The sequence below is a fragment of the Ovis canadensis genome, chromosome 6 (assembly GCF_042477335.2).
Source record: "Ovis canadensis isolate MfBH-ARS-UI-01 breed Bighorn chromosome 6, ARS-UI_OviCan_v2, whole genome shotgun sequence".
Taxonomy (NCBI): Eukaryota; Metazoa; Chordata; class Mammalia; order Artiodactyla; family Bovidae; genus Ovis; species Ovis canadensis.
Window position 1 is genome coordinate 26,812,050 of NC_091250.1, and position 25,900 is coordinate 26,837,949.

General features: G+C 38.1%; 1 protein-coding gene across 2 annotated transcripts in view; it reads left to right on the forward strand.

Annotated features, from left to right (window-relative positions):
- LOC138442293 (bifunctional heparan sulfate N-deacetylase/N-sulfotransferase 4) overlaps positions 1-24,071 on the forward strand; it is a 288,177-nt gene extending 264,106 nt beyond the window's left edge. The window contains exons 7-13 of one of the 2 annotated variants that reach the window (XM_069593406.1): positions 215-311; positions 3,017-3,140; positions 5,460-5,634; positions 13,688-13,858; positions 14,760-14,869; positions 18,538-18,640; positions 23,952-24,071. In XM_069593406.1, coding sequence (XP_069449507.1) covers positions 215-311; positions 3,017-3,140; positions 5,460-5,634; positions 13,688-13,858; positions 14,760-14,869; positions 18,538-18,640; positions 23,952-24,071 — 900 coding nt within the window. The remainder of the gene's footprint in view (positions 1-214; positions 312-3,016; positions 3,141-5,459; positions 5,635-13,687; positions 13,859-14,759; positions 14,870-18,537; positions 18,641-23,951) is intronic. The other variant, XM_069593407.1, reaches the window with a different exon arrangement.
- The last annotated feature ends 1,829 nt before the right edge of the window (positions 24,072-25,900 follow it).

Below are 25,900 nucleotides of genomic sequence, written 5' to 3' on the forward strand. Positions count from 1 at the left end.
AAGCCTGAGAAGAGACTGGATGCAGAGTTCTAGCCTTGAAGGAAACAAAGGTGCCATTTTAGAAGGAAACAATTTGAAAATCAGAACCAGAACAAGGTCTAACTCCTAGCTTAAGGGTATCAGGCAAGAATTTGATTCTGTGGTTTGACAGTTTTTATGGAACAGAGTCAGGTATTGATTACACGATAAGATTCATTATTCTTCCTTCTTGCAGAATCCATGTGATGATAAAAGACATAAAGACATATGGTCCAGAGAGAAAACTTGTGACCACTTACCAAAATTCCTTGTAATCGGGCCACAAAAAACAGGTAAGACTAACCAACTGGGCAGTTTATGGGTTTTTTTGTGTTTGTTTTGTCATAAGACACAGTGTCATATAGTATTTGATTAAGTTTGCCTTGTTGAAATATTCAGACAGCCATTCAAGTTCATTATTGAATTTCTCTTCATCCCTATGGATCATCTTTATGTCATGATCCTCAAAGGGACCCTAAAGTTGCTCATTTAATTAATTAAGACTTATGGACTAAATTTTTAAGTATGAATTTTAAAGTTGTTCAACAGACACATTTTTGACTACTTTGAGCTTATATGTCACAGTTGTGGTATCTGATTTTTAATTTCTACCTTTTTTTGTGGCTTTGCCTAATCAACTGCTGACTTAAGTTATAAAAGAAAACTTTAGCTTCATTCAAACTATTTTATACTGCATATCAACCTTGCACTGATTTTTTTTCAGAACCACTGTCATTATCACCTTCAAAGATTCTACCTGTGTGGTTTGTTTGTTTCTTTGCTTGTTTTCAAATAATCTTTATGTATACATATGGTTTGGATTTATTTTCTGATGCACCTTAGGCTTATTAGGCAGCTTTTCCCCGGAATATTTTCTCATGTGCTAAAGGACATGTGTATAACAATGCAGTAAAAGAGAGTGACAGTATTTCGCCAATGAGATGACACTTTCAATTAGACTATTTCATACTTTCTTCAGCATGTGACAGCTTTATATACTTTGCTCATGTCCTGATTAATTAAACTTTTTATTGACTTGCTATATTTTGAATTCACAACTCTGACTAGAAGCATTTTCATCAGTGAGTGCACAAACCATAACACAAAACAAACAGTCACAATATATAAGCCTGGCCTAGATGAAGATATTTGTAATACAAGCAAGTAGATCATTTTAAAGGTTGTGGGCAAAATTTCCAGACTCTTAGATATTGGCTGTTGAAATCTTTTCTTCCTCCAGTAATATAAACTGTGTTGCAACAATAAGTTACACGTGTGCAGGGAGAGAAAAAATGCAGCACGTATTTTCATATATATCAATTTTCTTATTGTTCTTGTTATTTAAAATATTCATTAATTTTCCACCAACTCCCTCACAGCTGTTCTCACACTGGCATGACGACTAAAGAAAGCATTTCTATGTTGTAAAATTACGTTGAAATTTTAATTTAAAATCATGTCTTCTATCATTTGTCATTGAATATCACTACTTCTTAGTTCTACTAGAACACTCCAGGTTAGTAAGTATAAATCTAGTTTTCCTCTTTGCTGGTTGTATTTATAAAGACAATAACTTATACCTTTAGATTTTCATATTTGACCTACCAATGTGGAAATGATAAAGCTTTTAGCTTGTTTGAGCTTTCCCAAGAGGAACAAACAAGTCAAAGAAGTTGGATGATGATTTTTAACCTGCTAAAAAATGAAATCTCCTTAAGGGCATTTATTGAATTTTGCCCTGCCATTTCACCAGGAGCCACCATTCTGGCTTTCTAGGGGCCCTGTGATCTCTTGTTACTTTCTTTATCTACACAGTTCTCTGCGGTCTCTTGTTCCAGATCCCCAGCTGCTGTCATTATTGCTCTGCCAGTCCACCCGGGTAGTTCATTCCACTCTCTCCTAGGGTTGGGAAATCCAACAAAGTCTCCTGTGTGCACCACGTTATAAAATGAAATAACCTTTTCCATAAGAGAAGTTTTGATTTATGAGATCCAGTCATTTCATGGTCCTTCCTGCTCTGGCCCTCAATTTCTGCCTTAACCTAGGCTGTGACACTCATGCCTTCTGTGATGTCATCCACTCAGTGGTTGACGTCAGCCAGTCTGTTCAGCCTAGTGCCTCGTTATCAGGCTTGTCAGGGCAGGACAGTCAACTGGCTGTCTTCCACAATCTTGCACCCCTCTTTCAGCCTTTCAGGAAATACTTACAGTTTTAAGGTACAATCTTAGAAAATGCTTCCTCCTGGAAGCCTTCCCTGACTGCCCAAGTCTAAATTACCCATTTTCTCCTATATTGGAAAAGCACTTTACTCTTCTCTCATCATGGTACCTCCCTCACCTGTTTACTTGACTCAAATCCACAAATACACTTAAAGTCTACTGAGGCCAGCAAATATGTTTTTCTTATCAAAAGTTATCACCAATCATTACTACAGTAACTTGTTCAGAGTTGCACTGGTCGACATCTGTTGAATAGTTTGATTAACTTTAATTGATTTGAACATAGTATTAATTGAGTTTCAGGTATTGTGCTGCATGTCTTTGATACTTTAGCCACTCATCTGACTTCAGCAGGGAAATCTAATCACCCAGTTTCTGAATTTCTCCCCTAGCTGTATCAACCTACTTAACTTTGACTATGTACTCAGATTAAACGAAATGTTTAGGTCAATAGAACCATGAAGACTAATATAAGAACACAAATCATTGCCACATGAAATGCACTTAACTGCTTTTTAAGAAATCATTTTGACACTGGAATGATTTGGTCTTGCATATTACTTTTTTGAGCAAAACTTTTGCTAAATATTTGTGTTAGGACTTCCCTGGTGGTCCAGTGGTTACCACTCTGCACTTGCAGTGCAAGGAAGCCTGGATGTAATCCCTTTTTGACAATTCCACATGCTATCCCGCATGCCTCCACCCATAATAATAATAAAGTATTTATCTTGTCTTTTATTGCTAAATAACATTTTGTCTCCTTTTTTTTTTTGTAATAGGAACAACAGCACTTTATTTATTTCTTCTTATGCACCCTTCCATCATCAGCAATCTCCCCAGTCCCAAAACATTTGAAGAAGTCCAATTCTTTAATGGAAACAACTACCACAAGGGAATTGACTGGTAAGAAAAATACCAAAAAACAAAGTCCATTATTAGCACATGCTCATTCATAGATGAGCAATTATAGGCGTATGCAAGGCATCTACATAATTACAGAATAAATGTGTTATGTTTAATTCTACCATAGTGAATTAAAAATTAATTTATAATGATGATATGTTTAATCAGTGTTGCCTATAATTTGATTTGGACAGTGCAATAATGATAATATTTTTCTGGTAAATTAATATGATTGAATAAAGAGGATTATGGAATATTTTCATCAGAATTATTCATAAGGATATTTAAAATTCTCCTTAAGCATATTATTATTTCACTGAGTCTAGAGTTGTTTTTTTTTTCTACTAAATACATAATTTGTCTTCACAGCAATGCCTGAGAAAACAAATAAATCAAAAGGTTGTTTTCTTTTATACTCTGTGACTTGTATCTTCATTAAACACATAGATGGTAAATGTTGTATTATAATCTAAGCTGATATTTGTCATGCAAATACCAGAGCATTTCTAAAACCATATTAATGCTAGTCACACAAGTGCGTAAGAGGAAAATTACTTTGTACTTAATAAGTTATGAAAATTTTAAAATCACAATATTATCCCTAAACTAAAATGGAATAAACATGATACTATAACTGATGTTCACTCTGGTTTTTTTTTCCAGCCATGTCCCAATTTTCTAAGGAAAATATGGCCCTGATTTCCAAATTCCAAGTATATAAGGCAAATTTCCCCTGAGGTAAACTCCCCTCACTGCATACCTGGCTAGCATGTACTGATAGCTCAGTGAGTAAGGAATCCGTCTGCAATGCAGAGACCAAGAAGTGGGTTGGATCCCTGGGTCAAGATAATCCCCTGGAGAAAGGCACGGCAACCCACTCCAGTATTCTTGCCTGAAAAATCCCATGGACAGAGGAGCCTGGTGGGCTCCAGTCCAAAGTGTCACAAAGAGTTGGACACGACTAAACAACTTAACATAGCATATAATGTTATGTCAACATCACATGTGAATCTGTCCTCATGAAAAGCTCATTCTTTTAAGACGCAACTAGGATGAGAGAGGGGCCAAGGCAATGGTGGTGAGCAGATTTGAGTTCCCGTTATGAGTATCGACATGTCCACTCTGTACCTAGGATAGCACTATTTTGTCTTATTTAAAAAGACTAAATGAATTTGGAAATTGCATGCAAGTTACTGAAGGCAGAGCAGCAATTTCCTCTTATCTGTGAGCTCAAATGGAATGCGAATTGTTAAGCAGGAATATAGATGAGACTTTTCACCACTTCACATTTGGGAAACATAATAACAAATGTCAAAGAGGAAAATAAGTATCTTATATGAATTCTTAATTGCTCTCATTATTTATTTCTAGAACATTTGAGGGTTAGAGAAGTGGTGAGCTGTAAGGAGGGTTACGCACATAATTAATGCCTTGCACTGAATTAACCTCTGAACATATTGAATCTATAAGCTACACAAGGAGGACTGTTCCTACAGCATATGGAGGGGTGAACCTGCCGAGGCTCCACAGGATCAACTGGCAGGAAATATCTCCTTAATTACTCCAGATAGACTATAATGTGTTCACATTGCTATACACACTACAAATTATGCAGAAGTTAAAAAGGAGGAAAGCAACTATGCCTTAATCTGCCTAGTATTTTATAGCTATTCTGACTTACATATTTTCCTCTTTTGTGCACTTTAATCTCAATTTAAGAATTTAGCATTCAAGTGTGCAAACATAAATTTACTATTTTAAAATATTTACTAGGCAATATGGTGTAATTTGCTGTTTGCCAAGGGTAAACTTAACTTCTTTAGATTTGGCTTTCAATAGCACAGAACATCAACCCAAATCTAAAGAATTTTCCCTCCGTTACTTAGCAACCTACCCATTCCATCTCACTCTTTTGCCTGTCCTAAATAGCCGATTAGAACAGTAATACCTGGGGTTGTTTTCACTTTCAGAGTGTACAGAATAGTCTCTATTTTAACTATTATAACATCAATAATTAAAAATGTATATAAATGGATGTAAAAATGTTTAAATATCGCTCAGTTATGTCCGACTCTTTGCGACCCGTGGACTGTAGCCCACCAAGCTCCTCCGTCCATGGGATTCTCCAGGCAAGAATACTGGAGTGGGTTGCCATTTCCTTCTCCAGGGGATCTTCCCAACCCAGGAATTGAACCCAGGTCTCCCACATTGCAGGCAAATGCTTTAACCTCTGCACCACCAGGGAAGCCCTCTCCTATCCATAGTATGGTAGGAAACAATTAGACCTCAAATTAATTAATTGTCTTTCTCTGCCTTCAGGTATATGGACTTTTTTCCTACTCCATCCAACATTACAAGTGACTTTCTATTTGAAAAGAGTGCTAATTACTTCCATTCAGAAGAGGCTCCCAAACGAGCTGCATCTCTGGTCCCCAAAGCCAAGATCATCACCATCCTCATTGACCCTTCGGATAGGGCATACTCTTGGTACCAGGTATGAAGCAGAAAAAATATGGTTAAAAGCATTTGGTCATAACTTGAATGTAAGCAATGGTGAATTACTAAAGTCCAGATGTATTCAACAGTCTAACGTTAAAAGAGCTGTACAAACAAGCAAAAACTATGAGAAATAAGATCTAATATCTAATTTATATCAATTTGGGCAAGGAATTTCCAGCATAACATAATAAAAAAAATCAAAACATTAAGAGATTGAACCATGTAAACACATAAAATGTTGGTCTGTCATAATTAACAAACTTAAGTATCCAAGTAGACCATCTTTAGCAATACACGGTAAAGGGCTTAGTTCCCTTAATTTATAGGGAAAAAAAAAGTTCCTGCAAATTGTTAAAAATAAATAAATAGTAGAAAAATGAGCAAATAAACAAAAGACATAGATATATGATTTACAAACACATACACAAATCCAGCTGCACAGTTTCTGTGTAAAAATGGTCAACCCAATTATTTATCAACAAAATATAAAATCAAAATGGTACTCATAAATATCATCCTAGCATCCTGTCACCCTTATTCTCTCTGCTGACAAGGGTGTCACAATAAAGATGCTCAAACATTCCAATAGAAGGATGTATATGGAGATATTTTTTGAAAACTGATGACAGTTATCAAACAGTTTGTAAAGATACTTTGGTGGTACGATTCCTCTTCTGGAAGCAGCCATAAGAAAACCTCAAAAGGATTAAATATATATATCCTTTTTTATTCATCAGGGTACTAATCATAATAACAATAACAAAAGGAAAAGTAAATATCCAACAATTCCCTGATGGCTCAGAGGTTAAAGCGTCTGCCTGGAATGTGGTAGACCCAGGTTCGATCCCTGGGTTGGGAAGATCCCCTGGAGAAGGAAATGGCAACCCATTCCAGTACTCTTGCCTGGAGAATCCCATGGAGGCAGGAGCCTGGTAGGCTACAGTCCGTGGGGTCGCAAAGAGTCGGGCACAACTGAGCGACTTCACCTTACCTTACCTCCCCTATAGAATTGTGTCACACCAAAATGGAGTGTTCTTCAGCATTTAATGCTGGTTTAAATCCATAGAATGATAATTAAAACATTGTGTTCATTCTAATATGTGAATAGTAGTTTTAGTCGATCAGTCCTGTCTGACACTTGTGACCCCACAGACTGTAGCCTGCCAGGCTCCTCTGTCCATGGGATACTCCAGGCAAGAATAGTGGAGTGCGTTGCCATTCCCTTCTCCAGAGGATCTTCTCAACCCAGGGATCGAACCCAGGTCCCCTGCAATGCAGGCAGATTCTTAACCATCTGAGTTACAGGGAAGTCCTAATAGATATTGATCCAATAAGTATATATCTAATTAGAAATTTTGAAAGCACTGTGAGGAAGCATGGAAAGTGCTATAAGAGCACTCTGGAGAAATAAACTTTAGACTTAAAACTGAAGGACAAGTAGGTATTAACTGAGTGAGGCAGAGGGAGACTGGATGAGAGGGAGACTATGTGTAGTCCACTGGGTACAAAGAACCACAGCATAGCTAAAGAACTAAAAAAAAGGTCCATGTGATTAGAAAGCAAAGCCAAGGAGGAGATTTGCAGGAGATGAGCCTGAGAGGCACATGGGAGCTGGAAGCCAAGTGGGAGACCAAGTGGCCACCTTTCCTTGAGCAATCGAAGTGGGGTGAAAGTGAAAGTCACTCAGCCATGTCCAACTCTTTCCAACCCCATGGACTATACAAGTCCATGGAATTCTCCAGGCCAAAATGCTGGAGTGGATAGCCTTTCCCTTCTCCAGGGGATCTTCCCAAACCAGGGATTGAACCCATGTCTTTCACATTGCAGGCGGATTCTTTACCAACTGAGGCACGAAGGAAGCCCAAGAATACTGGAGTGGGTAGCCTATCCCTTCTTCAGCAGAATTTCCCAACCCAAGAATCCAACCGGGGTCTCCTGCATTGCAGGTGGATTCTTTACCAACTGAGCTATCAGGGAAGCCCTGAGTGATCAAAAGCCATTTAAAAGTGTTAAGCCAGTGTGTAACTACCAGAATTTCTTTTAGAAAACATGACACTATCTGATCTTTGAAGAATGGATTGGAGTGGAAGAAATGACCACTCAGAAAAATCAATTAGAGGCTGTAGCAATAGACCTGCTGAGAAATGGCAGTAACGAGGACAAAAATAGGAAGTAGAAACTAGGTGAGGCATAAAGTATCAAGAAATCTTTAGAGATTAAAATCAATAGAACCTGGTTATAAAACAGTATCAAGAATAACTCAAATTTCCAGTCTGGGCAACTAGATGGTAACCATAAATTCCCATGAAAAAGGCCTGAAAAAGGATACAGGCATTGTGTGGGGATGGGGAAGGCTAAAGAAGAGACATGGAGATCGGGAGCTTACGGAACCACTGTCACACCAAAAGCAATAGTAGAGGTCGCTGGCGCTCTGGGGAGAGGTCTGAGCAGGAGCAGAAATTTGCGACTGAGAGGACAAATGCCATAAAACATGGTGAAATCATGTAAGGAAAATGTTTAGAGGAGAAAAGTATAGAACAGAATGAGGCAGCCAGAGGAGCCGAAGAAAAAGTCCGGTGGTGTCATGACACCAAATACCAGGAAAAGAGCACAACCACATGAGGGATCAAACAGCTGCTGAGAAACCAGACAATCAGGCAAGATAAGGCCTGAAGTATTTTCACTCAGTCCAAAGACAGGGGAAGAAGCAAAACCTTTAACAAACAAGAATCCATGCACAGCAGTCTGGATGGGTCAAGGAAGGTGTTTTCTGTGGTGGCGATTTGAGTAATAATGAGAAACTTTCAAAGAAACAGGGCTGTTAAAGGCCCCCCAGGGGAAAATGGGAAATCAACCCTGGGAGGATCAGAACTTCCATATCACAAGGGTGAAGTGAAGTGAAGTGAAAGTCGCTCAGTCGTGTCCAACTCTTTGCGGCCTCATGGACGCATGCAATTCTCCAGGCCAGAATACTGGAGTGGGTAGCCTTTCCCTTCTCCAGGGGATCTTCCCAACCCAGGGATCGGACCCAGGTCTACACTGAAAGCAGGTTCTTTTTTTTTTTTTTTCTTTTACTTTACAATACTGTATTGGTTTTGCCATACATCAACATGAATCCTCCATGGGTGTACATGTGTTCCCAATCCTGAACCCCCTCCTACCTCCCTCCCCATACCATCTCTCTGGGTCATCCCAGTGCACCAGCCCCAAGCATCCTGTATCCTGCATCGAACCTAGACTGGCGATTCATTTCTTATATGATATTACACATGTTTCAATGCCATTCTCCCAAATCATTCCACCCTCTCCCTTTCCCACAGAGTCCAAAAGACTGTTCTATACGTCTGTGTCTCTTTTGCTGTCTCGCATACAGGGTTATCGTTACCATCTTTCTAAATTCCATATATATGTGTGAGGTGGATGAAAGTGGAGCCGATTATACAGAGTGAAGTAAGCCTGAAGGCAGGTTCTTTACCAACTGAGCCACAAGGGCAGGAATCAGCTTGGATGGGAGACAGCACTCCCTTTACAGAGTCTCACTTTCCTTGTGCTGGGTCCATTCTGGCTGTCAGATGAGTCTATGTGCCCCATTCCAGAAACATATTTTCAAAGCTTTAAATATATAATATTAAAAAGGAAAAAAGTATATAGAAGTATAATTATCAAATCGGTGTATACCAATATATCAGAAGTATAATTATCAAATTTGCTGCTTTTAAAAGTAACATCATTAAATGGCAAGATCTAATGTTGGGGATAATGCTACTGTTTGAAGCAATGATGAGCATAAACAACTTTTGATAGAACTGAAAGACCTATAATGTGATATAAAAGAATTGATTATTGGTGGTAAAATTACAGGTACAATAACTACTAAATTTTATTTAAAAGTTACTAAAAATAAAGAGGCATCTTTTTTTTTTTTTACAGATCCAATTTCTAAGGTCCTCTGAATTCTATCAGTGGGTTTCTATTAAGAACCCCTGTGCTGAAACTTAAGGGAGGACAAGTATATAAATGTACATGCTGGTAAATTTGGAGGTCTGGGATAGAGACATTAAAGTGACTATGATTGTCTCTTTTATTTTAGAAAGTTGAGAATGAATTAACCTAGGAAAAAGAGAGGGATAATTTGAGAGGCAGTAGTTTGAGGAGGAAAAAGAGAGGGTGTGAATTCTTCGTACAGGAATGAGATAAACTTGACCAGAGAAATGTAAAATTGCTTACTGCAATGAACACCTAATTAAAGTTGATGCTGTTGAGTGTATGGTGATAACAATCTATGTACTAAAAACAATGAATATGAAGGTATACATAAATTAATGCCAAAATAAAGAAGATTAAAAGAAAACATTTAATAACATTTTTAAATAACATGTAATTTTTATTTTTCCTTTTTTCTCTTGTCCTTTCAAAATTTCTTCAATAAACATATGTTGCTGAGAATAAATAGCAATGGACAGAAAAATATGGTTCTGCAAACTGAGATTGCAAGAGGTTGGGGACTAAAGTGGAACACTTGTCTTGGGAGCAAAATCCAGAAATTATTAGTAGAGTCTATGAGTCAGTGACTTCCTCAAGATACAAAAATGTGTCTTTCTCACTTTATCAAAATTCATGTTGCAAAGCAAGATAATTTTTTTTAATTGTGCCTAGAATACTGAGATAGTAAGCCTTAATGAAACATTTTGAATGTGAATACATGGGGCAAATTATTGCACATTTTCCTGGCAGAAAGCACAATCACTACTCAGAGCAGATTTATATGAGTCTTTTTTTTTTCCACATGGATTCAACCATTTTTTAAAAAGAGAGAAACTATGCCTCTTTTTTCAAGTAAATTCTTTGAACATGCACATTTGAAAGGAATAATTTTTTCTGATAATACTTTTTACTGCTATATTGCTAAGAGTAGGTTTCCCAGACCACTGTACATTTCAAAATAATGCAACCTATTACTTAGCCAGTCCCCTCTCTTCAGTAAGTACCATAAATCTGAAGCTTGACAGGTATAATTCAGAAACTCCTACAAATGTCACCTGCCACTATAATTTCTACTCCACATTTTTATAATGGGCCTGCAGTGCTATTTTTTCCAGTTCTTTTGTGACTTCTGGTCATATTTTTATGCTAATCTTTTTCGTTGCATGAATATAAAAAAAAGTTGATGCTAGACTGGTGTAAGTCAATATAAAGCAGAATAAGTACAATTCCATATTATCACAGTGTGAAGTAAAAATGTTAGCATTACTTTATTAATAATGCACAGAGTATATTTATATTTATTCAAGTTATGTTGTTTCTACATCTTATATTAAGTAAATATATTATGTAGTCTCTATGTATGTAGCATTTACAGAGAAGGTCAATAAATATACAATTATGAGAGAGGTTCTAAAGTTTTATTTCTACTCATCTACCACTCATTGCTGCTGCTGCTGCTGCTGCTGCTAAGTCACTTCAGTCGTGTCCGACTCTGTGCGACCCGACCCCATAGAGGGCAGCCCACCAGGCTCCTCTGTCCCTGGGATTCTCCAGGCAAGAACACTGCAATGGGTTGCCATTTCCTTCTCCACTACCACTCACTAGTTACTCTTTAACCACCTATCAGTTAATCATCTTTACTTTCTTAGTAGTTTTTATTTCTAACATACATAGGGCCTCAGCTCAGTTCAGTTCAGTTGCTCAGTCGTGTCCGACTATTTGCGACGCCATGAATTGCAGCACGCCAGGCCTCCCTGTCCATCACCAACTCCCAGAGTGTACTCAAAATCACATCCATCGAGTCAGTGATGCCATCCAGCCATCTCATCTTCTGTCGTCCCCTTCTCCTCCTGCCCCCAATCCCTCCCAGCATCAGGGTCTTTTCCAATGAGTCAACACTTCTCATGAGGTGGCCAAAGTACTGGAGTTTCAGCTTTAGCATCATTCCTTCCAAAGAAATCCCAGGGCTGATCTCCTTCAGAATGGACTGGTTGGATCTCCTTGCAGTCCAAGGGACTCTCAAGAGTCTTCTCCAACACCACAGTTCAAAAGCATCAATTCTTCGGTGCTCAGCCTTCTTCACAGTCCAACTCTCACATCTATACATAACCACTGGGAAAACCATAGCCTTGACTAGACGGACGTTTGTTGGCAAAGTAATGTCTCTGTTTTTGAATATGCTATCTAGGTTGGTTATATAAGGCCTGCTGCTGCTGGTGCTGCTAAGTCGCTTCAGTCGTGTCCAACTCTGTGTGACCTCATAGATGGCAGCCCACCAGGCTCTCCCGTCTCTGGGATTCTCCAGGCAAGAACACTGGAGTGGGTTGCCATTTCCTTCTCCAATCCAGGAAAGTGAAAGTGAAGTCCCTCAGTCGTGTCCAACTCTGTGCCACCCCATGTATTGCAGCCTACCAGGCTCTTCCATCCATGAGATTTTCCAGGCAAGAGTACTGGAGTGGGGTGCCATTTCCTTCTGCAATATAGGGCCTGCTGCTGCTGCTGCTAAGACACTTCAGTCGTGTCCAACTCTGTGAGACCCCATAGACGGCAGCCCACCAGGCTACCCTGTCCCTGGGATTCTCCAGGCAAGAACACTGCAGTGGGCTGCCATTTCCTTCCCAATGCATCAAAGTGAAAAGTGAAAAAGAAGTCAATCATTCGTGTCCAACCCTCAGCAACCCCATGGACCGCAGTCTTCTAGGCTCCTCTGTCCATGGGATTTTCCAAGCAAGAGTACTGGAGTGGGGTGCCATTTCCTTCTCCAATGCATGAGAGTGAAAACTGAAAGTGGAGTCGCTCAGTCGTGTCAGACTCCTAGCAACCCCATGGACTGCAGCCTACCAGGCTCCTCCGTCCATGGGATTTGCCAGGCAAGAGTACTGGAGTGGGTTGCCATTGCCTTCTCCTACTATTACGTAGTTCTATTAGGCTGCAATATACTTCCAAACTTATCCTGTAGTAAATTTTCTTTAAGTTCACTTTGAGATATCTTGCAAAAGCAATTTGTCCATTCCCACACACCTCATTCATCTTCACTCAGATTTACTTTAAAGTTCTTCAGTTTCCACATTTATTTTTTTTCTGCTTATCAAAATCTTTCTCGCTACATTTTAGCTCAAAAGCTTGAATCATTAAAAAATACCTTCACATTTCATTCAGAACTGATCGCTTATTGGTCTGGCTATCACAGCAAAAAACTTATACCTCTATCATACATACGACTTTATCACAATCTGTTGATTTGTTGCTTTCCATGTAAGGTTTTTATTTCTTTGAAGATAGTGTTTTGTCTTACCTATATCTTTTTATCTCTATAATCTATTGCAGTTCTTTGTTCTGGCAAGGATCTTGATAAATGCTTATGACATTATATTGACTTGTGTTGGGCTTTTGAACTTGACCAATGATGGTTGGCTGTGAAAGACTCAGAGGATCTGATACTAAAAAGCAGGCTAGTGAATTCGTATTTAGGAATTAGCAGTTAGGTAGAAGCCCTTGGGAGGGAAAAAGCAAGGTGCCTTGGGCAACATCAACATGAATGTGACACCTAAACAACTGTTATAGATACCTGCCTTCTCTGTACACATGGCACCTGCCACACAGGGATATTGGGGAATTGTCAGACCCTGACAGAGCGGCTGTAACGAAACAAGAGCACAGTAATGTGGCAGCCAACCCCCGCCAGTTGAAGTCTCTTTTCATCAGGTTTGATTCACCTGGTCCCTGACATCTTTTCACTTCTAATCAGATCCATGGAGAAAATCCTTGTACTCTGTCTCTTGTCTTGCACCTAAATATTTTATATGAGAAGACAGCTACAGGCTTATGTGAATGCCACTTGATATGTATAGAAGGCTTATACTCTATAGAAGCCATATGCCAATGCCTAGGTTTCAATACAGCATGTACTTTTCACCTGTTTATCATTCTAAAATCAAGTAATCATTTCTCATTACCTTTCTGGAATAAAAGACACCCACACTCATCCACACATCAAACACATACAGGCACACATACGTTTGCAGGCATAAAGATTGATTGTACGATTGACTTTCTTGTTAAAGCACCAAAGATCACATGAAGATCCAGCTGCCCTGAGGTTTAATTTCTATGAAGTTATCACAACAGGACATTGGGCCCCATCTGACCTGAAAACTTTGCAGAGGAGATGTCTCATACCTGGCTGGTATGCAGTCCACATAGAAAGATGGCTCACTTACTTTGCTACTTCTCAGGTAATGTCTTGAAATGAATTTCTTCTGTTTATTGTATCATGATAGTGTTGCACTGACAAACAGAAAATATAAATTAACATTGCCACAGACAGCAATTTATCATCAGAGATGATCAGACCTAAGGAAGAAATGTGGATTTTTACGTTTCTAAAGGCAGCGGTAGTATTACAATGTTAAGTGACTATGAAACACGTTCTTAGGATCTTGTCCTCACACAGGAGGCTTCACGTGCTTCGTAGGCAGTAACCAATACCAGAACCGCCAGTTAAATGGAACATATATTGAACACCGTGTGCAAATACCCATGCATCACCGATCACGTGGAACTCTTATGTGAAAAGAAGGTCATGGATAAGACTGTCAAAATAGAAAGTACTGTAAAAGCTCTAAGAACCTGGGATAGAACAGGAAATAAGGATTTGAGGAAAGTGTCCACATCCTTTATCTTCTTCATTCCAGTTCGGCTCACAACCAAAACCTGAGTTCTCTGCCATGGTTTGTAAGGAGAATAGATGGGTAATTTTCATTTGTATGCCCATTATTTCTAAGCCCTTCACTCTAAAATTAACTCATGGGATTTCATAGTTTGGATAATTACCCGATTACAGAACAGATGGAAAATCGTGTTTCTGCTGCACTACTGAATCAAGAAAGTGTCAATGTCTATTTCTGATTTACAATCACGTTAGTTAAGGGTTATGAATAATGCCTTTGGCAAACTTTGTTGTTTTATTTGGAAGGACATCAGAATAGTAAATATGCATATGTATGCTAAAGAGTGCGTATTTCCTTTCTATTCACACTGATCTAATTGATTAACATCCTACCAGGTCAAGGGAGGCAGATCAGTCTACCTAATATAGTTTTGTTCTTCATAGAGTGACTATTTTTGACTCTACAGTTGCTAATTATTGATGGACAGCATCTAAGATCTGACCCAGCTACTGTGATGGATGAAGTCCAGAAGTTTCTGGGAGTTACACTTCATTATAATTACTCTGAAGCACTAACGTGAGTCTATTCTCATGCTTGATTTCATTTCCATTATTTGCCATCATAAATTATCACTGGTAGGTGTGTATATAGCATCATTAATACTAGCTATGAATTTAAAAAGCAGTCAAAGGAATGTCCTCATTATTCATTAGTACATCCCTTTCAAATACCAGGATATTTTATTGGCATAAGAATATGCCTAGAGAACACATTTTAGCCACTTTATATATCACAAATTTCCCTTTTTGTGAGCTCTTTCCCAACACAAGTTTATGTAAATGTCTTACATGCCTACTCTGTGCAGAAAGTGTCCTAGGAATGGAGGTTACAGAGGCGAAACAGATGATCTTTATCCCCAAGTACTTTGCGCATTAGAAATAAAATGTTGATGGCCACAGTTAGCCCTATGAAAATGAGTAGTATTTCAGGCAGAACTGGGAAAGGGAGACATTCATGTTTTACTCTGTATTTATTACATTGTGTATGACAAAATATAATCATGTATAACATTGCAGTGGCCTATTATTGTACAGTAAACCTCCCCAAACCTACCAGCATGTAACCATAGCCATTTTATTATGTTCGTGGATTCTGTGGGCTGGGAATTTAGACAGGACATAGCCAAGACAACTTGTCTTTGCTCAAAATACCTGGGACCGTATCTGGGAAGACATGAATATCTAGGTATGACTTGAATGGCTGGAGACTGGAGTTTTCTGGAGGCTTCTTCACTCATGTCTTTGGCTCTTAGACTGGATGGCTCAAAGCTGAGCTCAATGGGACGAGATCTCTCTGGGTGGCTTTCTTGCAGTGAGCATCCTAAGTCACTTCAGTCACAATCAACTCCTTGGAACCCCATGGACTATAGCCCACCAGGCCCCTCTGTCCATGGGATTCTCCAGGCAAGAATACAAGTGTGGGTAGCCATGCCCTCCTCCAGGGGATCTTAGGTCCCCTGGGATCAAATCTGAGTCTCTTAGGTCCCCTGCATTGGCAGGCAGGTTCTTTACCACTCTCACCTCCTGGTAGTGACTGTGTGTTCTGAGAGGGAATGAGATGTGGAGGGAACACGGTTCAAGGCCTTCTCTGACCTAGCCTTGCAAGTCACGCAGCATCACTTACACCATATTCTGTTGATTGCAAGCAAGTCACTAGAGCCAGTCCAAATCCACGGGGATGGAAAGGAGCCTCCTCCTATTGCTGGGGAGGGGCAAGGGCAGAGGTGGGGAAGGGTTATGGTTGCAGTCAGCTTGGGAAATAACATCGTATACTTCGGGTACTTAAAAATGGAACAAAAAAAGGAAAGAGGCAAAATAACAAACAAAAACAAAACCTCCAAGCTGTCAAAATATACATTTAAAAGGTCATGTACTTGACTCCTTCACAAGGCCTGATATAAAGCCTATTACGTTTTAGGCAAAATTTTACAAGCCTGATTATATAATTTCCCAGTTCACACCAGATTAGAATCAGCAATTAGACAGTTAGAAAGGGTAATGGAGGGGCAGGAAAAGCAGTAATAAGATTGGGTTTTTCCTTATCCACTAAAACACACCTAATGAAGTTTTTCCCTACATATGGAAATAACAACACACGCATGGCCCCTGTTGATTAAGTAGACAGAGCGTCCTCTAATACACTTACATGAAGAGTCATTGGTGTCAGCATGGCCTCCCCTTTCTCCCTGCAGTAGTTCAGGGAATGGTTTTAGCCTGTTTACTACAAATAGTTCCTTACGGTTCAATAAACCTATAAAATCATACTTTTAAAGAAGAGATTACAAACAAGTACAGAATATATGGTTTTTAATATGTCTCACACATCACAAAAATTAATAACTACAGTGATGTTCAGTGTAATAAAAGAAGTCTTGTGGCAACCAATTCATGTCCTCAAAGTTATCTAACAGTTATTTGAGAAAGCCTTTGCATCTTAATTTCACAATTTCACGCCTGCTAAACCAAACCATAAAACAAGGAATTGATATAACTTAGCAAGAATAAATGCCCTTTGTTAGACTCCGTGTTTATAACATTGTCAATGCAATAAATGATACCAGCACAGTAAAATAATGTGGATTCAAGGTTTTAACAACCCTATATAAAAGAATGACTTTCAATAGTCTGGATGGCTCTCCTTCCTCAGATCATATTAAGCTCTGATTCATAACAACTGTTTGGAGAGTGAGAGAGACGGGAGCCCGTCCTGAGACCTCTGCACACCCGAGAGCAGAGGAGATGCTCTCAGTGTGTATAAATATCTTAACTTGGTTGCCAAAGCTGTATTTTACCTTAATGCAGTTAAACATTCTCATCCTGAGACAGAAGATGCTGTTTAGGGGCACCGTTATGCTGCCTCCCCCATTTCATTTTGCACGGCATGCCAAATTGTTCTTCCTCTTGGGAAATTAATAAAACCAAAAAAGGCCTATGATAGGCAAGACACAGATTGGAAATGTCCAGGTTGGAAATGACTCTGTCTTCCTTTTATCCATGTAACCAGTGATGTATTTAATTTTAATTGATAACATGTACTAGGACAACCTGGACTGTGAGGATCAGGTCTCTAATAATAGATTGGGCAGGGAACTGTGAAGAAAATTTCCCTCTCCCCCTAAATGAGTTCACATATGTGCAGAAGCAAATTGCAGGTGCATTGGTATTATAGGAATGGGCCCAGGGCAACAAAATATTCTGCAACTAATTAACTTTACATCCTAGTCAATTATGCTTCATCCTTCTAAAACATCTGCTGAGCAACAAAAATGCAAACCTTTTCGATGTTTTATGCATGCAGAAATTCCCATAGCAGTAAATCTAAAATTTCCCTTCCTATTTGGTTTATTCTTTCCTTTTTCCTATCTTGTTAGTCCTAAACGAAAATTCTTACATATCTGAGTTTAAACAAACAATTAGATTACACATTCTTTCTTTGGTAACTTTGTGCGGCCAAGGTCACAAAACAATGTTAGAATTTTTTTTTTTATGAGTATCGAGATCTGAATGATCCAATAGAATCATTCACCTTCAACAAAAGAAATGAAGAGTTGTCTAATGTTCCACTCACCATTTGTATAACCCGTGTCTTATTTTCTCTGGAAAAATATACTGAACTATAGCTTTAGCCTTTTAATTTCATCCTTGAAAAGTGTAAATGTCTTGAACTGTTTAAAAAAATTAGTATTTCTTCTTAGAAGCTTTAAAATTCATGTTTGTATTCAAATAAATATGTTTATATTATATTGTCACCTTAATATATACTATTAAATGATTTCAAAGAAATTTGCTAATATATTTTGACAGGGAAATCATATAAATAAAAAAATAAATATTGTAAAGCCCTATATATATGATTACAGTTTTGTTGATTCATCCTTGATCTTTTATGGATGAATAGATAAAATATAAAAACCTAATAATTTCATCATAAGAAAAGACTAAATATCCATATGTCCTTTTTCATTACATTAGAAATATTCAAAAATATATAACATATAGTTAATTTCAATTAAATTCTCTCAAATTGATTCAATTAATATTTATAGAATTGAATTAAATTAAATCAAAGCATGAGTATATGAAAGTGCATTTCCATTGTACAATTGGTGAGATTCTCTTAAAATTCTGTATATAATTTATAATCATTATATCTTTATTTTCATTTATATCTTTGATCTTTTGTAGTTTTGATCCCCAAAAGGGCTTTTGGTGTCAACTATTGGAAGGAGGGAAGACCAAATGCCTTGGAAAAAGCAAGGGTCGAAAGTATCCACCCATGGATCCAGAGGTAATATTTTCCTTATCTTTGAAATTCTCTGGTAGTGTTGAGTCCAAGCATGCTTTGCTTGCAACACAATAGGCCAATGAATCTGAGCGAGGAGGTGTTGGGATGAGAAGTATGACTTTATTCCGAAAGCTGGCTGACAGAGAAGATGGCAGACTAACATCTCAAAATAGCCATCTTATCTGGGTCTGGATGCCAGGTTCTTTTATGGATCAGAGATAGGACAATGTGAGGAAACAACGTAAAAAGGCCATTAATCTTGCAAACATTTACCAGAATGGCAAGCCTCAGGCAGAGAGATGTGTTAACTTCTTCCTGCCATCTACAGCCAGACAGAGTTCTGAACAAAGGCACTTTAAGTTAACAGTCAGGCAGAGGGGCAGGATTCTCTGAGGCAGGCCATTAATGTATGACTATGATGACAAAAGCAATGGAAAACAAGTCAAAGAAACAGTTCCAACAGGGAGACAGAATTAATCCTTTCCTGTTACAGTAGAACCCTGTATACACAACTGTTTCAAAATTAGGAGACAATAAATTTGATTCCATTTTCTTGACTTTCTTTGCTATCAATAATTTTATATATTTAGAAGAGAGATAGACCAACAGATAGAGATGATTAGTAGATATTCATGGAAATTGTATTCTGATGGGACTCAATTCAAATATAAATACTGAATAGTAACTTCTTTCCAAATGTGTAAAGGGCTCAAACAAGTAATCTAGTAAACAATGATTTTGTATAAAATATATGTGTTATTGTTAAATACTGAATACGTATATCAAGTGCCTATACCATGCATGGTATGGACCTAACAGAAGCAGAAGATATTAAGAAGAGGTGGCAAGAATACACAGAAGAACTGTACAAAAAAGATCTTCATGACCCAGATAATCACAGTGGTGTGATCACTCACCTAGAGCCAGACATCCTGGAATGTGAAGTCAAGTGGGCCTTAGAAAGCATCACTATGAACAAAGCTAGTGGAGGTGATGGAATCCCAGTTGAGCTATTTCAAATCCTGAAAGATGATGCTGTGAAAGTGCTGCACTCAATATGTCAGCAAATTTGGAAAACTCAGCAGTGGCCACAGGACTGGAAAAGATCAGTTTTCATTCCAGTCCCAAAGAAAGGCAATGCCAAAGAATGCTCAAACTACCACACAATTGCACTCATCTCACATGCTAGTAAAGTAATGCTCAAAATTCTCCAAGCCAGGTTTCAGCAATACGTGAACCGTGAACTTCCTGATGTTCAAGCTGGTTTTAGAAAAGTCAGAGGAACCAGAGATCAAATTGCCCACATCCACTGGATCATGTAAAAAGCCAGAGAGTTCCAGAAAAACATCTATTTCTGCTTTATTGACTATGCCAAAGCCTTTGACTGTGTGGATCACAATAAACTGTGGAAAATTCTGAAAGAGACAAGAATACCAGACCACCTGACCTGCCTCTTGAGAAACCTATATGCAAGTTAGGAGGCAACAGTTAGAACTGGACATGGAACAACAGACTGGTTCCAAATAGGAAAAGGAGTACGTCAAGGCTGTATATTGTCACCCTGCTTATTTAATTTCTATGCAGAGTACATCATGAGACACGCTGGACTGGAAGAAACACAAGCTGGAATCAAGATTGCCAGGAGAAATATCAATAACCTCAGATATGCATATGACCCCACCCTTATGGCAGAAAGTGAAGAGAAACTAAAAAGCTTCTTGATGAAAGTGAAAGAAGAGAGTGAAAAAGTTGGCTTAAAGCTCAACATTCAGAAAACTAAGATCATGGCATCCGGTCCCATCACTTCATGGGAAATAAATGGGGAAACAGTGGAAACTTTATTTTGGGGGGCTCCAAAATCACTACAGATGGTGGTTGCAGCCATGAAATTAAAAGACGCTTACTTCTTGGAAGGAAAGTTATGACCAATCTAGATAGCATATTCAAAAGCAGAGACATTACTTTGCCAACAAAGGTCTGTCTAGTCAAGGCTCTGGTTTTTCCAGTGGTCATATATGGATGTGAGAGTTGGACTGTGAAAAAAGCTGAGTGATGCTTTTGAACTGTGGTGTTGAAAAAGACTTTTGAGAGTCCCTTGGACTGCAAGGAGATCCACCCAGTCCATTCTAAAGATTAGTCCTGGGTGTTCATTGGAAGGACTGATGCTAAAGCTGAAACTCCAATACTCTGGCCACCTCATGAGAAGAGCTGACTCATTGGAAAAGACCCTGATGCTGGGAGGGATTGGGAGCAGGAGGAGAAGGGGACGACAGAGGATGAGATGGCTGGATGGCATCACTGGCTCGATGGACCTGAGTTTGAGTGAATTCCGGGAGTTGGTGATGGACAGGGAAGCCTGGCGTGCTGCGATTCACGGGGTCACAGGGAGTCGGACACGACTGAGTGACTGAACTGAGCTGAACTGATACCATGAATGCTACTGAGTTGAGCCATGGAGAGTAAACTGTTTTGATGAACAATTACAACATGTGGGGGGGAAGTTTTTCCATATCACCAAGCAAGGCTCAGGTACCAGCTGGGTCTCCACAACTCAACACAATACGGACACTGTCTACAAAGAAAGAGTGTCAGGTCCCTCAGGGAAAAACAGCAACCACCTCAGATATCCAGATGATACCACTCTAATGGTAGAAAATGAAAAGGAACTAAAGAGCCTCTTGAGGGTGAAAGAGGAGAGTTAAAGAGCCAATTTAAAACTAAATATTTTTTTTTAAAAAAAACTAACATCATTGCGTTCGGCACCTTTACTTTAAGGCAGATAGAGGGAGAAATGGTGGAAGTAATGACAGATTTCCTCTTCTTGGGCTCTAAAATTACCACAGATGGTGACTGCACCCATGAAATCAGAAGACATTTGCTTCTTGGCAGGAAAGCTATAACAAACCTAGGCAGTGTGTTGAAAAGCAGAAACATTACTCTGCCGACAAAGGTCCATAGTCCAAAGGCTATGGTCTTCCCAGTGGTGAGGCACGGTTGTGAGAGCTGGAGGCATAAAGAAGACACAGAGCCAAAGAATTAATGCCTTCAAGCTGCGACGCTGGAAAAGACTCCTGAAAGTCCCTTGGACACCAAGGTCAAACCAGTCAACTTAAGGGAAATCAGCCCTGAATACTCCTTGGAAGGACTGATGCTGAAGCTGAAACTCCAGTATTTTGTCATCTGACACAAACAGCCAACTGATTGGAAAAGTCCCTGATGCTGGGAAAGATTAAGGACAGAAGGAAAAGAGGGTGTCAGAGGATGAGATGGCTTGATGGCATCACCGATGCAATACACATGAACTTGGACAAACTTCAGGAGATGGTGAGGGACATGGAAGCCTGGCATGCTGCAGTCCATTTGGTCATGAAAAGTTGGACATAACTGGACGACTTAACAACAAAAACAAAAAGCTACCTCATTAACAAAACAAAGTATACCTTTATCATTATCTCACTTAGGAAATTCCAAGTGAGCCTTGTGCCAGAAGTGGAGTCAATGACCAACTATATATTTCTTATTATAATTCAAAATGTCACAAATAGGTTACAGGATAAAACAGTTATTATGAGCCTAGATTTATTATAGGAGAGTAAACTAGTTATGGTCACTTGTTTATAAAAAAATAAAACAATATCAAACTGCAAAAAGGCAGGGGAGAAAAACCTATCAGTAAAAGTTATGGTATGAGGAGACAGAAGGATTGGGAAACTAGTTACCAATCAACTGAGAAGATATAATAAGTTATCTCTCCTAAGACAGTGTGGGCATAAGGAGGATGGAAGTGATTAAGTGTTACTAAGGAAACAGAAGAACCAGAAGGTTCTCAAATTATACCTTTGAACCCAATAATTTCAAAAAGGCTTCAAAAATCACGTTGATCAACCAAAAAATCAATGTAACAACTCCACTACTATAAACGTCTTATCCAAAATTTGAAGTGTTTACAATCCGCTTGAAGGGAAGAGATGTAGTGAAAAACGTAGTGAATGGACAAGAAAAAAAGTAGTTATCTTGAATTAATTTCCACAGTATACAAGTTGCTAAGGGAATTTTAGAAAGAAGGAAACTACTTTGTGCTAAAATATTGGGAGGGGTTTAAGAGAGATGGTATGCTGCTGCTGCTGCTGCTAAGTTGCTTCAGGCATGTCTGACTCTGTGCGACCCCATAGATGGCAACTCAGTGGGCTCCCCCATCCCTGGGATTCTCCAGGCAAGAACACTGGAGTGGGTTGCCATTTCCTTCTCCAATGCATCAAAGTGAAAAGTGAAAGTGAAGTTGCTCAGTCGTGTCCAACTCTTAGTGACCCCATGGACTGCAGCCTACCAGAGATGGTGTACGTTTGACCAAATGGAAACTGCTGCCTATATTTCACAGGAAAAACATTCACCTCTATTATTTTATAAAAAAGACACAGAACTATGTTCAATGATTCTAATATGAGATAAGTGACATTCAAAGAAAAAACCCATTAACATTTTTTTTGTCTTCTTGGAATAAAATAAACTAAAACCACAGATATATTTTATAATCCTTTTTTCAGCCGTTCATCTAAAAATTGCCAATCACTCCAGCTTGGTTAGGAACATAAGAATCCCAGGAAAGATCACTATAATGACCTTTATAATAAGACCTTATAATATCTGTGAAGTAGAAAACTTAATGGTTTTTTAAAAAATCTGTTTTTGGCCTAAGTAAATGTAGAAAGCATTTTATAACATGGCAAATTATTTCTTTAATCATGAAATTCAGCTTTTATGATTATGCTGACTGATTATCTTAATGCTGTGACCCAATTTTACATAAAGTGACCAATTTCATAAACAAAGGTGTTTCTTTTCTGTAGATATTGTGCCTCATCTGGTCCATATTTACCTCATTGTTCTTTACTATTACATGCCTCTCATCAACCTCTTCATCAACCCCTCAATAAAAAAGTGTGCTTTATATTGAGTGGGACGCCATGCCCTCCTCGCTGACGGATGGTATTTAATGTATAAAAATATTGACTCAATGTTGTATACCCAAAACTGATATAATACTGTGTCAAATTATACTTCAGTTTAAAAAATTCAAAAAAGCTAATTCTCCAAATGCTCTAGGAAAAATAAGATATATTAGTTATTCCTGGACTCATTTTTATTTTGCAACTATACTTCTGTCAAATCTTTCCTAAAGGTGAAAATAAACGGCATCCATGGGAAAATAGAAAGAAATGCCTGTTTTATATGCAGTCCCATTGCTGTAGAATTTGTTAATAAATTTGCACAATCTCATTTAATGAACTAATAACTCCCTTCTTTTTGCTTTCAGTCTAGAACCTTCCTCTCTAATTACTACAGAGATCATAATGTGGAATTGTCCAAACTGTTACACAGACTGGGGCAGCCTCTACCGTCATGGCTGAGACAGGAGCTTCAAAAAGTGAGATAGCACTGGAGAAGAGAACTAAGACTCACAAGACGCTGACTTTTACTATGAAACAGAAAAGCAAGCTCCCCACCTTTTATCCCTTTAATGCGCTTGTGATTGTCAATAGAGGACCATGTGAATAAATCTCCTTCTATCTTTTTCATAAAAATGAAAACTATTATATATGCACGCATTGGCGATTACTAGCATAATTCCTATGTGAGCTTTTGGGAAATAATGTGGGCTTTTATGGCACTACCCAGCTTGCAGTGTGGGAATCATGACACAACCCAGTTCCTCTGTTAACCATAACATTTTGGAAACTATGTTTTACTGAGAACCCTGATTATATGCAAGTAACAAGTTGAAATCTTAAGGAAAAAAAAACTGTGATATATGTAAATGAGGCTGGTAGTAAACCAATATCAGAATTAAGGGTGTACATTTTCCCTTGCTAATTTGAAAACAATTTTGCATTTGTTGTGAATTTATCAGTGTAATCTTATATTCTTATTTTGAGCAGTTATTATTTATTCTACTTATAGAATAAATAGAATATGTTTTCCTCTGTTAATCCTCTTTAGGAATGTCCTTGACTTGCCCAAGTTTTAAAGTTGTAACCTCCCACATGCTTGGTCTGTTTTGATCTTGTAGGAGGGTACCATCTGCAATTAGCTCATAATAGTATTTTATCTGGCCAACATTCCATTCTCCGTGAATTTTGCATTCTGGTTCCAACACCATCTATCAGAGATTTGGGGGATAAATTAATGTGAAAATGCATACTTTACATAATATTAACTACTATGTGTAAGGCCATCTTTCCATGGGTAAAAATCTTACCATATATTAATCTAGGTATTTCCATTTTGATAATGATGTAGTATTTGTATATTTTTTTTGCTATCCCCAGAACGAAAAGAAAAATACTTTATTGATAAGACTGGAAAGAAAATAGTAATATGTGTTTACAGGTAGAGTGAGGCACTTGTGCCTTTTATGTAGTATATATCAATCATTTAAAGCATGGACTTTTATTTATGCAAGTGCATATACTAACGCAGAAGATTATGTTTTTAATGCCTATTTAACAGAAGAAATGTAATCTAAAATTTACCTCTTTAAACACCACAAATTCTCTAAATTAAAACCTATTTCTCAGCCATGTCATCCAAAAATTAATTTCTGGAGAAGAAATGATACTCTTCCTGTCTTAGAGTTGTAGGTTACTCTTCCATTTGGAAATTGTCATGCTAGTTGAATTTTTGTCTCATTTGTCAATGAAGATACGTTAAATCATTGTTAATCTTTTCAGTGATACATGAGGGTAAAATTTGAGCAGAACAGTAAATCAAAGTAAATTTGGAACATTACCTATGAATTCATCCTTCCTCCAGAGTAATTTTTCTACAGGCTGTAAGTAACATTATCTTGACATAATTCAACATCTTCAAAGGAAATGGAAGATCTTTGTTTTTGTTTATTTGTTTTTTGTGGTTTTAAGCAAACGATTCAAGTATAATCTAAAAGAGAACCAATGATTTTTACATAGTTTACTCCAGGATTCAACTTTGGATTTATACTTTATTAAGATTTTTGTTTGCTTTTCTTTTGTTTTCCCACTGCATCTAAAGGCTTTATTTTTTAGAAAATGTTAAGATTTTTTCTGGGCATGTGTTGATGCAAATCACAAACTGATACGTTTGTTGATTCTTTTTTAGGCATGAGGCTTAATTTCTCAACCTTACTGTTACTTAGGTGACCTTGTACTTGAGAGCATTCCATTAAGTACGCTAAAATCATAACAATTGTGTATTTAGAGCTCTAGCTTTTTTGTTAATTTCCTCCAG